General features: G+C 42.6%; 1 protein-coding gene across 2 annotated transcripts; it reads right to left on the reverse strand.

Annotated features, from left to right (window-relative positions):
- Positions 1–607: 607 nt before the first annotated feature.
- XRCC6 (X-ray repair complementing defective repair in Chinese hamster cells 6) lies at positions 608–12,688 on the reverse strand. Of its 2 annotated transcripts, none has more exons than XM_010018123.1 (12): positions 12,598–12,688; positions 12,378–12,487; positions 11,794–11,809; positions 9,385–9,639; positions 8,362–8,545; positions 7,288–7,474; positions 5,526–5,694; positions 4,273–4,434; positions 3,580–3,709; positions 2,808–2,908; positions 1,618–1,731; positions 608–854 (listed from the first exon to the last, which is right to left on the reverse strand). In XM_010018123.1, the coding sequence occupies exons 1-12, from the start codon at positions 12,686–12,688 to the stop codon at positions 658–660; spliced, it is 1,716 nt and encodes a 571-aa protein (XP_010016425.1). In that variant the 3' UTR covers positions 608–657. The 2 variants fall into 2 exon arrangements, with proteins under 2 accessions (XP_010016425.1, XP_010016424.1); XM_010018122.1 differs by having other exon boundaries at positions 11,794–11,932.

The following is a 12,688-nucleotide window of genomic DNA, read 5'->3' on the forward strand; positions in this document are numbered from 1 at the left end:
ACCAGCTTTTTCTATTACAACTTAAAAATGGAAAACCTGGCTGTGCAGCTTTGAGAAGTGCTGGCTTGCTGCCTGAAGGACTCGCAACCGCTTCCCATGATGATTTTCTCCTTTATGATCTGCTGGTAATCTTTGTAACACCACTGGTGGAAAAGAACCCAATCTGATTACAAGTACTGATACTGACTGGCTGTTTTGGAGAGCAGGAAAGTAATACACCATGTTCAAACTGTCTGTTAGCACACAGCGTGACCTGCTGCTTGAATTCATATGGGGCCGTTAACACAGATCACTCTCTTTTCTTACTCACACCAAAGTGAGTTTTGCTGTCTCTATGATGCAAAGATGGTATAGCCAGTGTTGCAAAGTAAGAAGTCCAAAATAACTTTTATTAAGAAACAAGGAAGGCACAACCGTGTTCACTTGCAGTGGGTGACCTGAGTTAGCAGGGACTTTAATTCTGCCTTTGGCTACTGTGAACAGAATCCAACTTTGCAGAGATGTTTTCACGAGTAAGAGTAAAAAATTTCTCCACTGCCTGATTCAGCAACATTTAGTTGCCTTCTCCACAGCAAGATAAAACAGACACATAAGCATCCACATAAGACAACCACAATTTTAAGCAGATTGAAGTCAACCAGGGCCTTCCACTCCTGCTCAGTGCTCCTTAAAGTATTCAGTTAATGCATCCATGAGCTCCTGCTTCTTCCCTCCACCCTTCAGCCCATAAAGCCTGCATGCATCCTTCAGAACAGGTACAGTAAGCTTGCCCAGAGTGCCCTTCTGTACATGACTCTGCAGCTCATCTTTTGAGATTTCTACCTTGAGCCTCTTCTTCGCTGGACCATCAGAAGCTAGAAAGAGAAATTTTAGACCACCAAGATTTTAAAGTTTCTCAATAGAAAGACATCAATGTTTCTTATACATAACACTGTTAATGACAGTTAGCACATGGTAACAGCTCACAGACCTAGTTTCCACGTTTGTTTGAAGTAGGTGTCACCCACTACATAAGTCATGTATTATTTCACTGATAGGAGTCATCTCAAACTCAAGTATGAAACTTTGTGTTCTGATGGAAAGATGACCCCAACGTGAAACTTTTAAGGGATTCTCACTGAGACAGCAGAATGCAGTGATTCCACAGGGAGCTCAGCTAACTGACACTTTATGCAGAGTTTCATTGACTCCCAAACTACACAAGTACTTCAGCGTTAGCCATGTAGCCCTAAGGATGCTCATCTTGGACTCACTAAACAGCCCATGCATAAAAGTCTGCTTTCTTACCAACACAAACTGAAAGCACGAACAATTTTACTACTCTCTCATAAAAAAAACCCCAAAATTAAAAAAAATTAAAAAAAATTTGCAATCATTTACCCACATTGCTTCCAATACTTCACTATGCAATTTCTCATTCCAGCAGTTCCTCAACTGGATACCACAACCTCCTCTGCTCCCTAGGAATCACCACTGGATATAAATCCACTTCATGGTGGAGATGTGTAGGAGAGCTGTTGCACAAGTGGCTTCTTTAAACTATGAGATGAACTGAAAACTTTAGGCTTTTAAACAGAATACAAACACCATGTTGTGTGTCTGCACCCCATCACTTACCTTGGTTTTGCTTTACAGCCTTCCCATTGGGATTGTAGTCAGGGGGATAAACCAGCTGTTTAAATTCCTCCACCAGGTTGCCCAACCTGCGATTCATCTCTTCAACCTTTGGCACTGACAAAAAAGGTTTGCCCTCTCAAAAAGCATAGTGATGACAGGAAATTCTAAACAAGGCCATCACACTCCATCCCTGGCAGTGTTCAAGGCCAGGCTGGATGGGGCCTTGAGCAACCTGCTCGAGTGGAAGGTGTCCCTGCCCGTGGCAGGGGGTTGGAACTACATGAATTTTAAGGTCCCTCCAACACAAACCAGCCCGTTCTTCTAGGATTCCATCACCAGCACAATTGTCCTTCTGTAATAACTCGTATGCAAACATCTTGCAAGCATGCAAAATGCAAAGACCCACAAACGAGAAATTTACAGCTCTTGATAATATCAAAAGTCTGTATTGTATGTTATGTAATGGACTTGCACATATCCCCGAACAAGGAATGTATATGTAGAACAAAACTGACACTGGCATACTGGAATTGACATAAAAGATCTCCCACTTGCTTGCACTGTTACCCAGGTCTAATCTTAAATATTCAGAATACAACAGGTTACTATCTAAGGTTGCAAGTAGTTTGAGGCAAAACAGCCTGTATGATATCTAGCACAGGGACCAAGATAATTTAGGTGTCCCTTCAGAAGAGACAAATAGTTACTCTAACACTGTTCCTGGAGTACATCATCATTTTAAAAAAAGGAATTTCTCCTTCAGGAGTAGGTTTCTATCCCTTGACAAGATACTCTTACCTAGGAACTCCCACAGCCACAAGGTGGCATCACTGCCTCCTAGCAGGATAATTCTCTAAGTAATTCTGCTCATTTATCAGACTGAAATATTAATTAGATTCTTGAAGAAAGGGATTTATGAAAAAACTCTTGTCACCATAAAAAAAAGGTGATTCAATTTTAATTTTGGAGGGTAAAGTGAACAATTTTTCCTTTATGTAAAAAAGGACAGCATTTAGAAAGTAAGGTTTCAGTATTTCAGAATGGACACATCCAGAATTCTACATCTTGGAACTGCACATGACTGAAATATTTTTAAAAGAATTTTGGGGTTTTAGTAGCACATCTCTGACTCTGAACTAAGTCAAGAGCCCTCTGCCCCACCTCCCTTTGCACCCACCAATAATTCTCACTTGTAAGATCCTCAGCTTGTTCTGGTTCGAGCATATCCAGCGCCAAAGCCTCCAGATTCCTGAAGTGCTGCTGCAAAACTGGGTTCTCAAAGCTGTCAATCCTGCCAAGAATCCCCCAAAACATCAATGAATGTTGCCAAGAAGACAGACAAGATGTGCAAGATCTACCCCCAACTTCTTTCAAAATAAAACCAACCTCTTTCTCCCCCAACAATCCATCTGACCAGAAGATCTGCTTTTCTTTTTTTCAATTTACCTGCTGAATCACTATCCTGTCATGCACCAACCCAAAGCTCTGAGAGAAATGGAGACAGTGGCATACCACTTTAATAACAGTTATATCGCTTTCTACATATGTAGAAGATCTCCTATAAAAGCATTTCATAAAATGTATCCTTGCTATAATGAAAAAGGCCTAACCATTCCCTCTAAAGTGCTCTAATTTAAACAATCCCAGTCTGATCTGCAGTAGATTGGCAGAACCGCAATAAAATGTGATACCTCTGCAACAAATGACAAGAGCCCAGAGAACAAGAGCAATTCTGTAAAGAACTCCAGAACCTGCTACATAAAGCATGTGGTGCCTGGGTATCCAGAATGATTAAGAATAAAGTTTGGACAAAGCTACTGCAAAGGGAAGCAGTTTGCATCAAAATACATCAAAATCTCATCTTGTGGACACCACAGCTGAACAATGTGTACAACAGAGCAAACAACAGCATTGTGCTTTCTTCCCCGTGCCACCCCCTGCACGCTATTTATCTCCACGTACCTGTATTTGAAACGGAGTTTTTGAACTATTTCCTTCATTTTGTCCACCTGCTCTCGACTGGCTGGCACCTTTTCTGTAAAATCAACCTTCCGCTTGTCATCTGCGTATGGCAGGAAGATGATGTGGAAGCCTATACAGAAGAGAGGGAGCAAGAGAACAGTTATACAGAACCACAGCCTCAAAATGATCATTTATGGGAAAGACCAAGATGCTTATTAGCTATGTAGGTCTGATGACTCCAAACTAGCTAGCTGTGTTGTTGTACACAACGATTCATAACACTTCCTAGTACCTACAGCATGACATTCAATCCCAATCTCAATAATGTATTTTTTATATATAAAATCAACATCACTAATGGCTTATTGAAAGAGATTCCTACTAAACACATAGCTAAGAGCGGGATACTTGTGACTTGCTTTTTATGGAGGAGATCAACTTGTCCACCTTCCCCACCTCTCACTGGATATAAGCTTGATAAAGGCTTGTGTGGAAATTAAGTTAGTGCCCACATGTTATTTCTGAAATGCTTTACTTTGTACACAAGCAGTGTAATTTCCCTACTTTATACCCTCCCAGGATTTTCCACTTAAAGAAGTAAGAAAATGCTAAAGAGCAAGAGTCTGCCTTTGCTCCCTAATCATTCCCCACTCAGCTGAACCATGCAGGGAAAGGCAGCATCTTTTCCCATACCTGGAGGAGCTATCTGCACTTTCTGCTCATCCACTTCTTCCTCCTGGGGAACCAGGGCCACAAAGCGAGGAGGGGTGTTCTGCCGGGCGGTATATCTGCACAGTATCATCATTTCCCTCTCCAGGCATTTCATTAACAAGGCATTAAATAGCGTTGTACTTCCTGCAAAGTAAAGACTGTATTGGTCAGACTGACAGCTTTGCTCCTTTGTTCAGGAATGCAACCCCAGAAATTGCAGTTTCAAAACCTGTGACTTCTTTGAAATGCTTGAAATACTGGAGAGGTAAAAAGCAACTTTTGGAAGGGGGAGCCCTTGAAAATTACAACATTAGTGTGATTAGAGCAGTGAGAATTATGGTGAAAGAAATGAAATCATGAGCATCTGAGCTATCAAAACAGTTTAAAGTTGTAAACAGGTACCTACAAAGCTTCTTTCTGGTCTGGTGGGACATCATAGTAGCAGCACATCATAGAACCTTTGCAGAAGTAACACTAAGAATTCAGACTGCAGTATTCCTCTCCTGACACACACATTTGCCTTGTATTTTACCAGATATGGTGGTCAGGAAAAGACTGACATGTAAATGAGGTGTTTGATTCAGGAAACCGACAAGCTGGAGCAGCTCGTGTAAAGATTTTTAGTCAGCCACTGCAAAGTATCGGGTCATACCTCAGCCTTCTCTATCCCTCAGTAGATTGAGGAACTAGAACTTTTTCTTTACTTCTGAAGTTTGGGATGCACTCATAAAAAGGGGAGAAAAAGCTGTCCTAAGCATCCTCCCCTCTCTTCACAAGCCCGTAAAGTGCTTGTAATTAACCATACTCTCAAGTATTGTTTTCACTTTGAGCTGATATGGACTTAAAACCAGCAATTACCTTCACTGGTTTGGGGTTTGATTTTTATTTGGTTGTGGAGGGGTGTTTAACCACCTTTGCCTTCTACTCAGGTACTAGGATCTTTCACAAATGACAAAACCAAGTATTTTGGGACCACATCTGCATAGTTTGATTAGCTGCTTGTCATGATGGACAAAACATCAAGTCAAATCAACTCTTCTGCTATTGAAGAAAACAAGAACTAACCAGCAGCTGAGAGGGTCAGTAACTGTAAATTCTGTACTTTTTAACATTAGCAAGTTTTTATGTTAGACAAAGACTTTACATTCAATGATCCCCAATGGCTCAAAACCACTATGAATCAGCTGGTTACCCTAATGCAAGGTGGTGAATCTTCTCTTGCCGTCTTCACTTACCACTTATTAGGGACTCCTCAGGGTAGATGAACTGGGAGGGCCTGATATGGTGGTGCTGTTTTAGCATTGACAGTGGTTTGAAGCCAATCAGATACAAGCCTGCAGAACCAAAGCGTCTCAATTCTTCTGTTTCCTCTTTCTCCAGCACAATCTGGCGGTTTCCATATGTCTAAACCAGGGAAGAGCAGACAGTAGTGCTGGCAGCATAAAAAACTTGCAGGGGGAGGGAGCAGGAAGAGGATGCAATTGCTGTCTTCCACTACTGAAAAAAGGATTTTAGACAAGTCAGAGTGAAGTCTCATCATCAATGCACACTGAAGTGGCAAGCCTCAGTCTGTGACCATCATCCCAAGGGAAATTCCACTTGGACATTAGCAAAGCGCACTTTTCTAAGACAATGGTTAAGCCCTGGTACAGAGAGGCCATCACGTCCATTCCCTGGTGTTCTTCAGAGCTGTCCCAAACAAACCCTGAGTGACCTGATCTGGTTTTGTGAGTCTTGCTCTAGGCTGGGTTGGACCAGACATTTTCAGAGGTCCTGTCTGATTCTACACTTGCTTCAGCAGATGCACATCAGCTATCTACTCCTGGCAGAAACAGTGACCGAGGAACAATGCTTTTGATAGGTCACAGAAACATATTGTAGTCCAGCTGCTGAAGTTAGACATCACAGCTTAATGCACCGCTTTCTGTTCATCTTCTGTACTTTATTTGAAGAAATTAATGTCCAGTATAAACAAGCTTAATATTTAATCTTCAGACAACTATCTTTAAGAGCCTCTGGCATAAAAGAACACATTTGTGCACTTGTGACAATATACCTAGCAACTGCATATCCTGCTTTGAAATAATGGAAATTCAATCCACATCAGCCAAACTATCAAGCAGAAAGACAAAGCAAAGAATAAAATACCAAAAAAACCAAAGGTAATACACCCTTTTTTGTTCTTGTTTGGAAAAAAACTCCAACACTCCCCCTCCCCCCTATGATTCACACTTGTCTGTTCAATAAAATGGACAAAATCTGTTCCTAGTGAATCCAAAAATAAAATGAGCAGTGACAGCATGAGGCCACATAAGGTCGAGCTCTGACAACCTGGTTCTGCTTTACAGAAAGAAATGACCTGCGTCCCCAAGCACATTTCCACTGGTGGCTATGCTTTCTCTTGACAGCCACGCTAGAGAAACAACCCACTCTTACTCTGCATAGAATTAGAGAAGAGTTAGGGTTGGAAGGGACCTTAAGATCACCTAGTTTCAACCCCTTGCCATGGGCAGGGACACCTCACATTAGACCATGTCGCCCACGGCTCTGTCCCACTTGGCCTTGAACACCGCCAAGGATGGAGCATTCACAACTTCCTTGGGCAACCCATTCCAGTGCCTCACCACCATCACTGTGAAGAACTTCTTCCTTATATCTAACCTGAACTTCCCCTGTTTAAAGCCATCACCGCTTGCCCTATCACTACAGTCCCTAATGAAAAGTCCCTCTCCAGCATCCTTGTAGGCCCCCTTCAGATACTGGAAGGCTGCTATAAGGTCTCCACGTAGCCTTCTCTTCTCCAGGCTGAACAGCTCCAACTTTCTTTGCCTGTTTTCATACACAGCTTACAAAGTGACCAGGCTGTCCCCAGGGGCATACAGATGTAAATATTTCTGCATCTGATCTTGAAAGTGAAACATAACCAAAAGCAGAAAAATAATCAGCATTTCTTCCCCCCCATCACAGGAAAAAGCAGGCACATTATCAGTTTGTTACCTGAGCCCTTTTTGTGTCACTAGGCAGGAGCAAACTGCCGGTTTTTGCATTAAACATCCTTGTTTTTATTTTAACCAGTTCATTAGTTTCCCGATAAAGCTTCACTGGGTAGGGCTTATAAGCTTTGTGAAGAAGGTTGTAAACACCGACAGAAAGCGACAGATCTTTGTTCAGATACAGATTTAACCTGGAAAAAAAAGCAGATACAGACTTGAGGCTTCTAAAAGATCACTTGCAAAAGAAAGTAATCTCCTCAGATAACTTATTTGCTCTGCTCTGCTCCTTCTCCTCCCCCAAAAATCACATGCCAGTGACAACAGCTCAGGTTGGGATTTTTTAATATATATTTAAAAAAACCCACTAGGTTGTTAAGGGAAGTTCACTCCCTTACTGTGCTTTCACATCATTCTGCTATGAACTCACTCCTTTAAAAACACAACTGTCACGGAGATCGTGGTTCCAAAAATACTTTGTATCTGCTTTGTCAAGATCCCTCTAATCTCTATGTAAGTATCGTTAATCTTTCAGTAGGAGATCAGAAATATCAAAGCTATGTAAATCCACACCAAGTGCCTAGACAGACTGGCCGCACAGAACTATTTCATAATGGACCAAAATACTTACCATTCACATTGAGGCATGTTTTTCTAAGTTAACACCAGTAAGAGTAGCCTCATTTCAATCAGATTTCACTACAAACTATTTCACATGTTGCAGATTTTTTGGTATTATACTTGACAATGATGTCATTTTTTAAAAAATGATCATGCCTCAAGCTCAATACAGGAGATGTCACACAGAGGAAAAAAGGAAGCCAAGCTTCAACCTCCACTCTTCTCATCCACCAAGGATGGTGGATTCCCTTGGAATCAAGGGAAGAAACACCAATCTTGGCCTAAGGAATTAAGATTGAGGAATGCAAGCACTGATGTCCTTACATTCCAATTGTTCCAGAGGAGGGAGGTGAGATGCAGTCTAAAAAGGCATCAGGTGCCTCCACTGAATGAAATATCTAGGACATTTCTAGAATAACTAGAATGTCTAGAATATTATCTAGAATAACTAGGCACAAACCTGGCTAAAGTACGTTTCTTTGTCTCCTTTGCTCGTACTTTCTTCATGAGATGTTCCAGTTTCTCTGACTGCTCAGGTTGGATCCCAAGGTCCTCATCCTCTGCTATGTTCACTATATCCCTGTAGAACAAAGAGATATCGAACCCTCCAGGCTTCTTCAAGTGCATCAAGTCCAGGATGATACCTAGAAACAAAGTAATAGGTAGGAGGAGGAGGATCACAGAAACAGTTTTTTTCTTACATCAGTATTATTTCTCAGCATTCTCAGATATCTCTATTTACACAAAGAATTTAAGCAAGAACAAGCTCCAAATTGTCATCTGCACCAGATGTGAAATTTTTCAAGGAAAGAGGCAAAAGACATTCTTCAACTTCAGTCTAAACAATATAGCACACACAGAAAATGTTTCCTCCCTAATTAAGAATCTGGACAACATCATGTATGAAGCAGCTCCCTCAGGCATAGATGCAAGTAATGAGTTCAGAAATTCCCTGGTCCCAGTTTTAAGGGCTAATGGTTTAAGGAAGCCTCACAGCTTCTAAATCCAGCACATCTGCTGAACTCCAAGAACAGTGGTTACCAGAGCTACACAGTTGAATAAAAGAAGCATTTGCTCTCTATTCACCGAGCTCAGGTTGCTGTTCTTCAGATAATTCAAAATGGAGCCATTAAAGTAATTTTCCTTTTGTGTTAACTTAGGGTTATTATTCTCTTCCTGGAAAATGGTGGAACAATGAAATGAAGTAGTTTGTTTTCCACGGTCCTCTCAAGTCCTGATTTATGCTATTGGAGTAGAAAAAGAGATCCTAGAAAACAAACATTAGTTGCTGGATACCAGATTGGATAGCAGATTTTCTAATTTAGCTTAAATACCAAATTTCTAATTTAGAAAGTTTTAGAAAACTTCCTTGATTCTGAAGATTTTATGTTCTTCTTCCACCACAAACTTGCAATGCCATTAACATCTGCTGCAAGGATACCTCACTTTTATTCTGCCCGAAATTAATGGGGAAAATAATGACCTGTGTCTCTCAGATCACCAGCTCTGGTCCTGGCCATCTTGGCTTTAACACTGTCATTGGCATGAGGGTCATCCTCATTGGTGAAGAGCATAATCCTTTTGTGGCTCAGTCTGACTCGGACATCACTGAAGAGATTAGAGCAGGCCCAGAGTGCTTCACCCAGTGAATAGTCAGTGCTGTGGCCAAAGGTGTCACGGAAAAGGACTTGTCCTTTGTCTCCCCTGTATTTGTCCAGCTCTAGGACTCGCTTTGCACCTAAGGGGGATAACAGCATTCACATGCATTAGAAATACTGAAAGAAGTACCACAAACTCTTCTAAATATGCAGGAAGGGGCCCTCGCAGTGGACATTTGAGTAACGTCCTCTCGCACCTTTGTGGCAGTGCCTTTCCAACACCCCTCTGACAAAATTGTTCAGCATAGCCTAATGCTTGCAATACTGCAAGCCAGTTACCACCTGAAAGCACCTGCTAGGCCAAAAGGACACAAGTGCCCTGGCAACAATGAGGGGCTCTATCTACCAGGGGAGGGAAACAGGCAGGGATCAGAGTATTACAAACCCCCTACACTCAAAGGACAAGTATTCAGCAAGAAAGGCAACAACTGCACCCACTGCAGAGGGAGGCACAGCAGACCGCTGTACCACCAGGGAAAGGAGAGGAGCCTGAAATACATCCTGCATCTTGACAGCACATTGGAAGGTGGAGAATTCCTCCTGCTCTCCTGCCCCTCATGTCAGAATCAACCTAGAAGTCAGATGCAGCCCATAGATCACCACGTGGAGCACAGCAACATTCAGGGCCCTGTGGATTGCTACAGCCCAACTGTGAATCCTTTTCCCATCTGTGTAACAGCACACTCCATTTTGTCCCATAACTCTACATAGGGACACAAGCTTTTTTTGTTTTCAGCTATTGCATTCTGCAGAGCTTCTTCCTTTGTCCTTCACTCAAATTCTATAGCACTTTTGAAACCTCATTTAATAGCATAAGTGTTCGTAATTATGTACTACATAATAACTAACTACAGTATTATTTTCCTTCTCCAGAGCATGCTGCTCTCCAAGGGCAGCAAATACACAATTCTCTTCCTTTTTAACAACAACCACCTTTCACCTGCACTGCCTTCATCAGCACAGCCAAGCTACTGTCTCTAAGGCAGGGCAAAGCAGGGAAAAGAAGAGGAAAAAGGATGTGCAAGAAGCCTAAGGTGCCTGCTGCCAGAAAAAGGAGAAGAAGCTAAAGCAGTCTTGTCAGGTCCCTGTCGCAATTAATTCTGAAACTAGGACAAGGCACAGTTCTTTCAGGAGAACCCCATGTGTTGTTAAACCTGCACCTCCTAGTTAAGAAAATTAAATCAAACCTCCTCAGAGATAAAGGCTGCTAATAAAAGATACTAGGCAAAATCCCCCCACAAGACTCTGCTGTCAGAGAATCTGCAACCACTAGCATGCATTATTTGCACTCCTCCTCTTATCTTTTCCAATTCAGCAACTGGCACTCATCCTCAAGCAGATGCTAGATAATTAATAAATAATTCATAATAAAGGGTGGCCACAAAGAAGATGGAGACTCTCTTTTTACAAGGAGTCACATGGAAAAGACAAGCGCTAGTGGGCACAAGTTTCTCCTGGGGAGATATTGACTGGACACAAGAGAAAAATTTGCCACAGTGAGAACACTCAGGCACTGGAATTATCTTCTGGGGAGGTGGTGGATTCCCCAACAATGGAGACTTTTAAGATTTGGCTGGACAAGATGCTGGGACATCTAGTCCATGCTTGCCTAGGAAGGCTGGATCAGCTGATCCTTGAGATCACTTCCAAGCTGGTATTCTATGATTAATTCTACGAAATTCTAAGAAAAGGAAGAGCTAAATTCAAGAATAGCAAAACTTATTCTGAAAACATGAGGTGGAATACACCAAACAGGTTAACATATTGGACAACCTGTTCTAGCTGACCCTGCTTGAGCAGGAAGGTTGGACAAGACAACCTCCAGAAATCACACCCAACCTCAGTCATTCTGTGATGCTCTTCATCATCAGTGAGGCCTTAGCATGTACACATGCTTTTCTGAAGTGTGGCAAACACATGATGGGTATTCAAGAGTTCTGTTAAGATCCTCTTAGGTTTAGCACACAGCATGTGAACCACCACATTAAAATAGAAGAAAATACATAGGAAAAGGATCTGATCCAACTATAACAGAAAAAGTTAAGCTCCTACTAAGTTTCCATGCTTTCAATAAATTTCTAAACCTACCCCTCCCCAACATATCTTAGTAACAGCAACCTTTTTGTTAATCTGACAGCTCTGTTTTCAGAGAGACCAGTTACTGACAATGCTGCTACATGGATTTCCTTACTCCATCTCTCTATGTGACCTTAGTATCACTTAACTGACTCTACCTGGATTGTCCAGCTCCTGAAGAACATAGACGTGCTTGAAATCTGCCGAGTTCTTGTTCTCTTCCGTACCATAAAACACCACACCCAACAGGTCCCTGTCACTACTAATGATTTTGTTGGTGTACACACTCCAGATGCACTGGGAAAAAAAAGGAAAAAGATGCACACGGGTCAAAGCACGAAGAAAATCAGCTGTGGTAAGGGTGCAAAAGTTTTGTCTTTGGCAATTAGGCTTTTATACAAGTAGACTCCAGCAAACAGAGGAACCACAACAAATGCTTTAAGCTACATTTCTCCAGCAGAAAGAGTTTGGGGTTCTTGTTTTTCCAAGAGATCTCTTTCAGTACACAGCCTTGGGTATTTTTTCATTAGCATTCCCTTTCTACAAGCAAGATCCATGCTGAACGCTGATCCATCGCTCATTCTATACACATTCCCCTTGCTCAACTCTGGACACGGCCCGCCAGGCAACAGATCTTCCAATCCCACAGCCATCCTTCAACCTCGAGTCGCTCGAGTGTCCCAGGGCCCTTACACACCAACAGACCAGGCAGGGAAACCACCCGGTCCCCGTGCAGCCTTACCTGGATGGTCATGTCAAAGGGAGTCGCACCGTCCCCGTCGGGCTCAAACATGCCCTTGGACGCATCCACTAAGAAAATGAGGCTGTCTCGACCTAAGAACTTGTAATCCCCTGCGGAACAAGGCGGGAACAGCCTTAGGAGCGGCCCGCTCCGCCCGCTTACTTACCCCCGAGGGGAGCGGGCCCCGGGCTGCCCCCTGCGAGGAAAAGTGAGCCCTTACCGACCGCCTCAGCCTTCTCCTCGTCCTGCTCCTCCTCCTCCTCTTCCTCCTGCGGCCCCTCGCTCCGGTAGTAGGACACCCAATCCGACAT

Source organism: Nestor notabilis, unplaced genomic scaffold, assembly GCF_000696875.1.
Source record: "Nestor notabilis isolate BGI_N333 unplaced genomic scaffold, ASM69687v1 scaffold9077, whole genome shotgun sequence".
Classification (NCBI taxonomy): Eukaryota; Metazoa; Chordata; class Aves; order Psittaciformes; family Psittacidae; genus Nestor; species Nestor notabilis.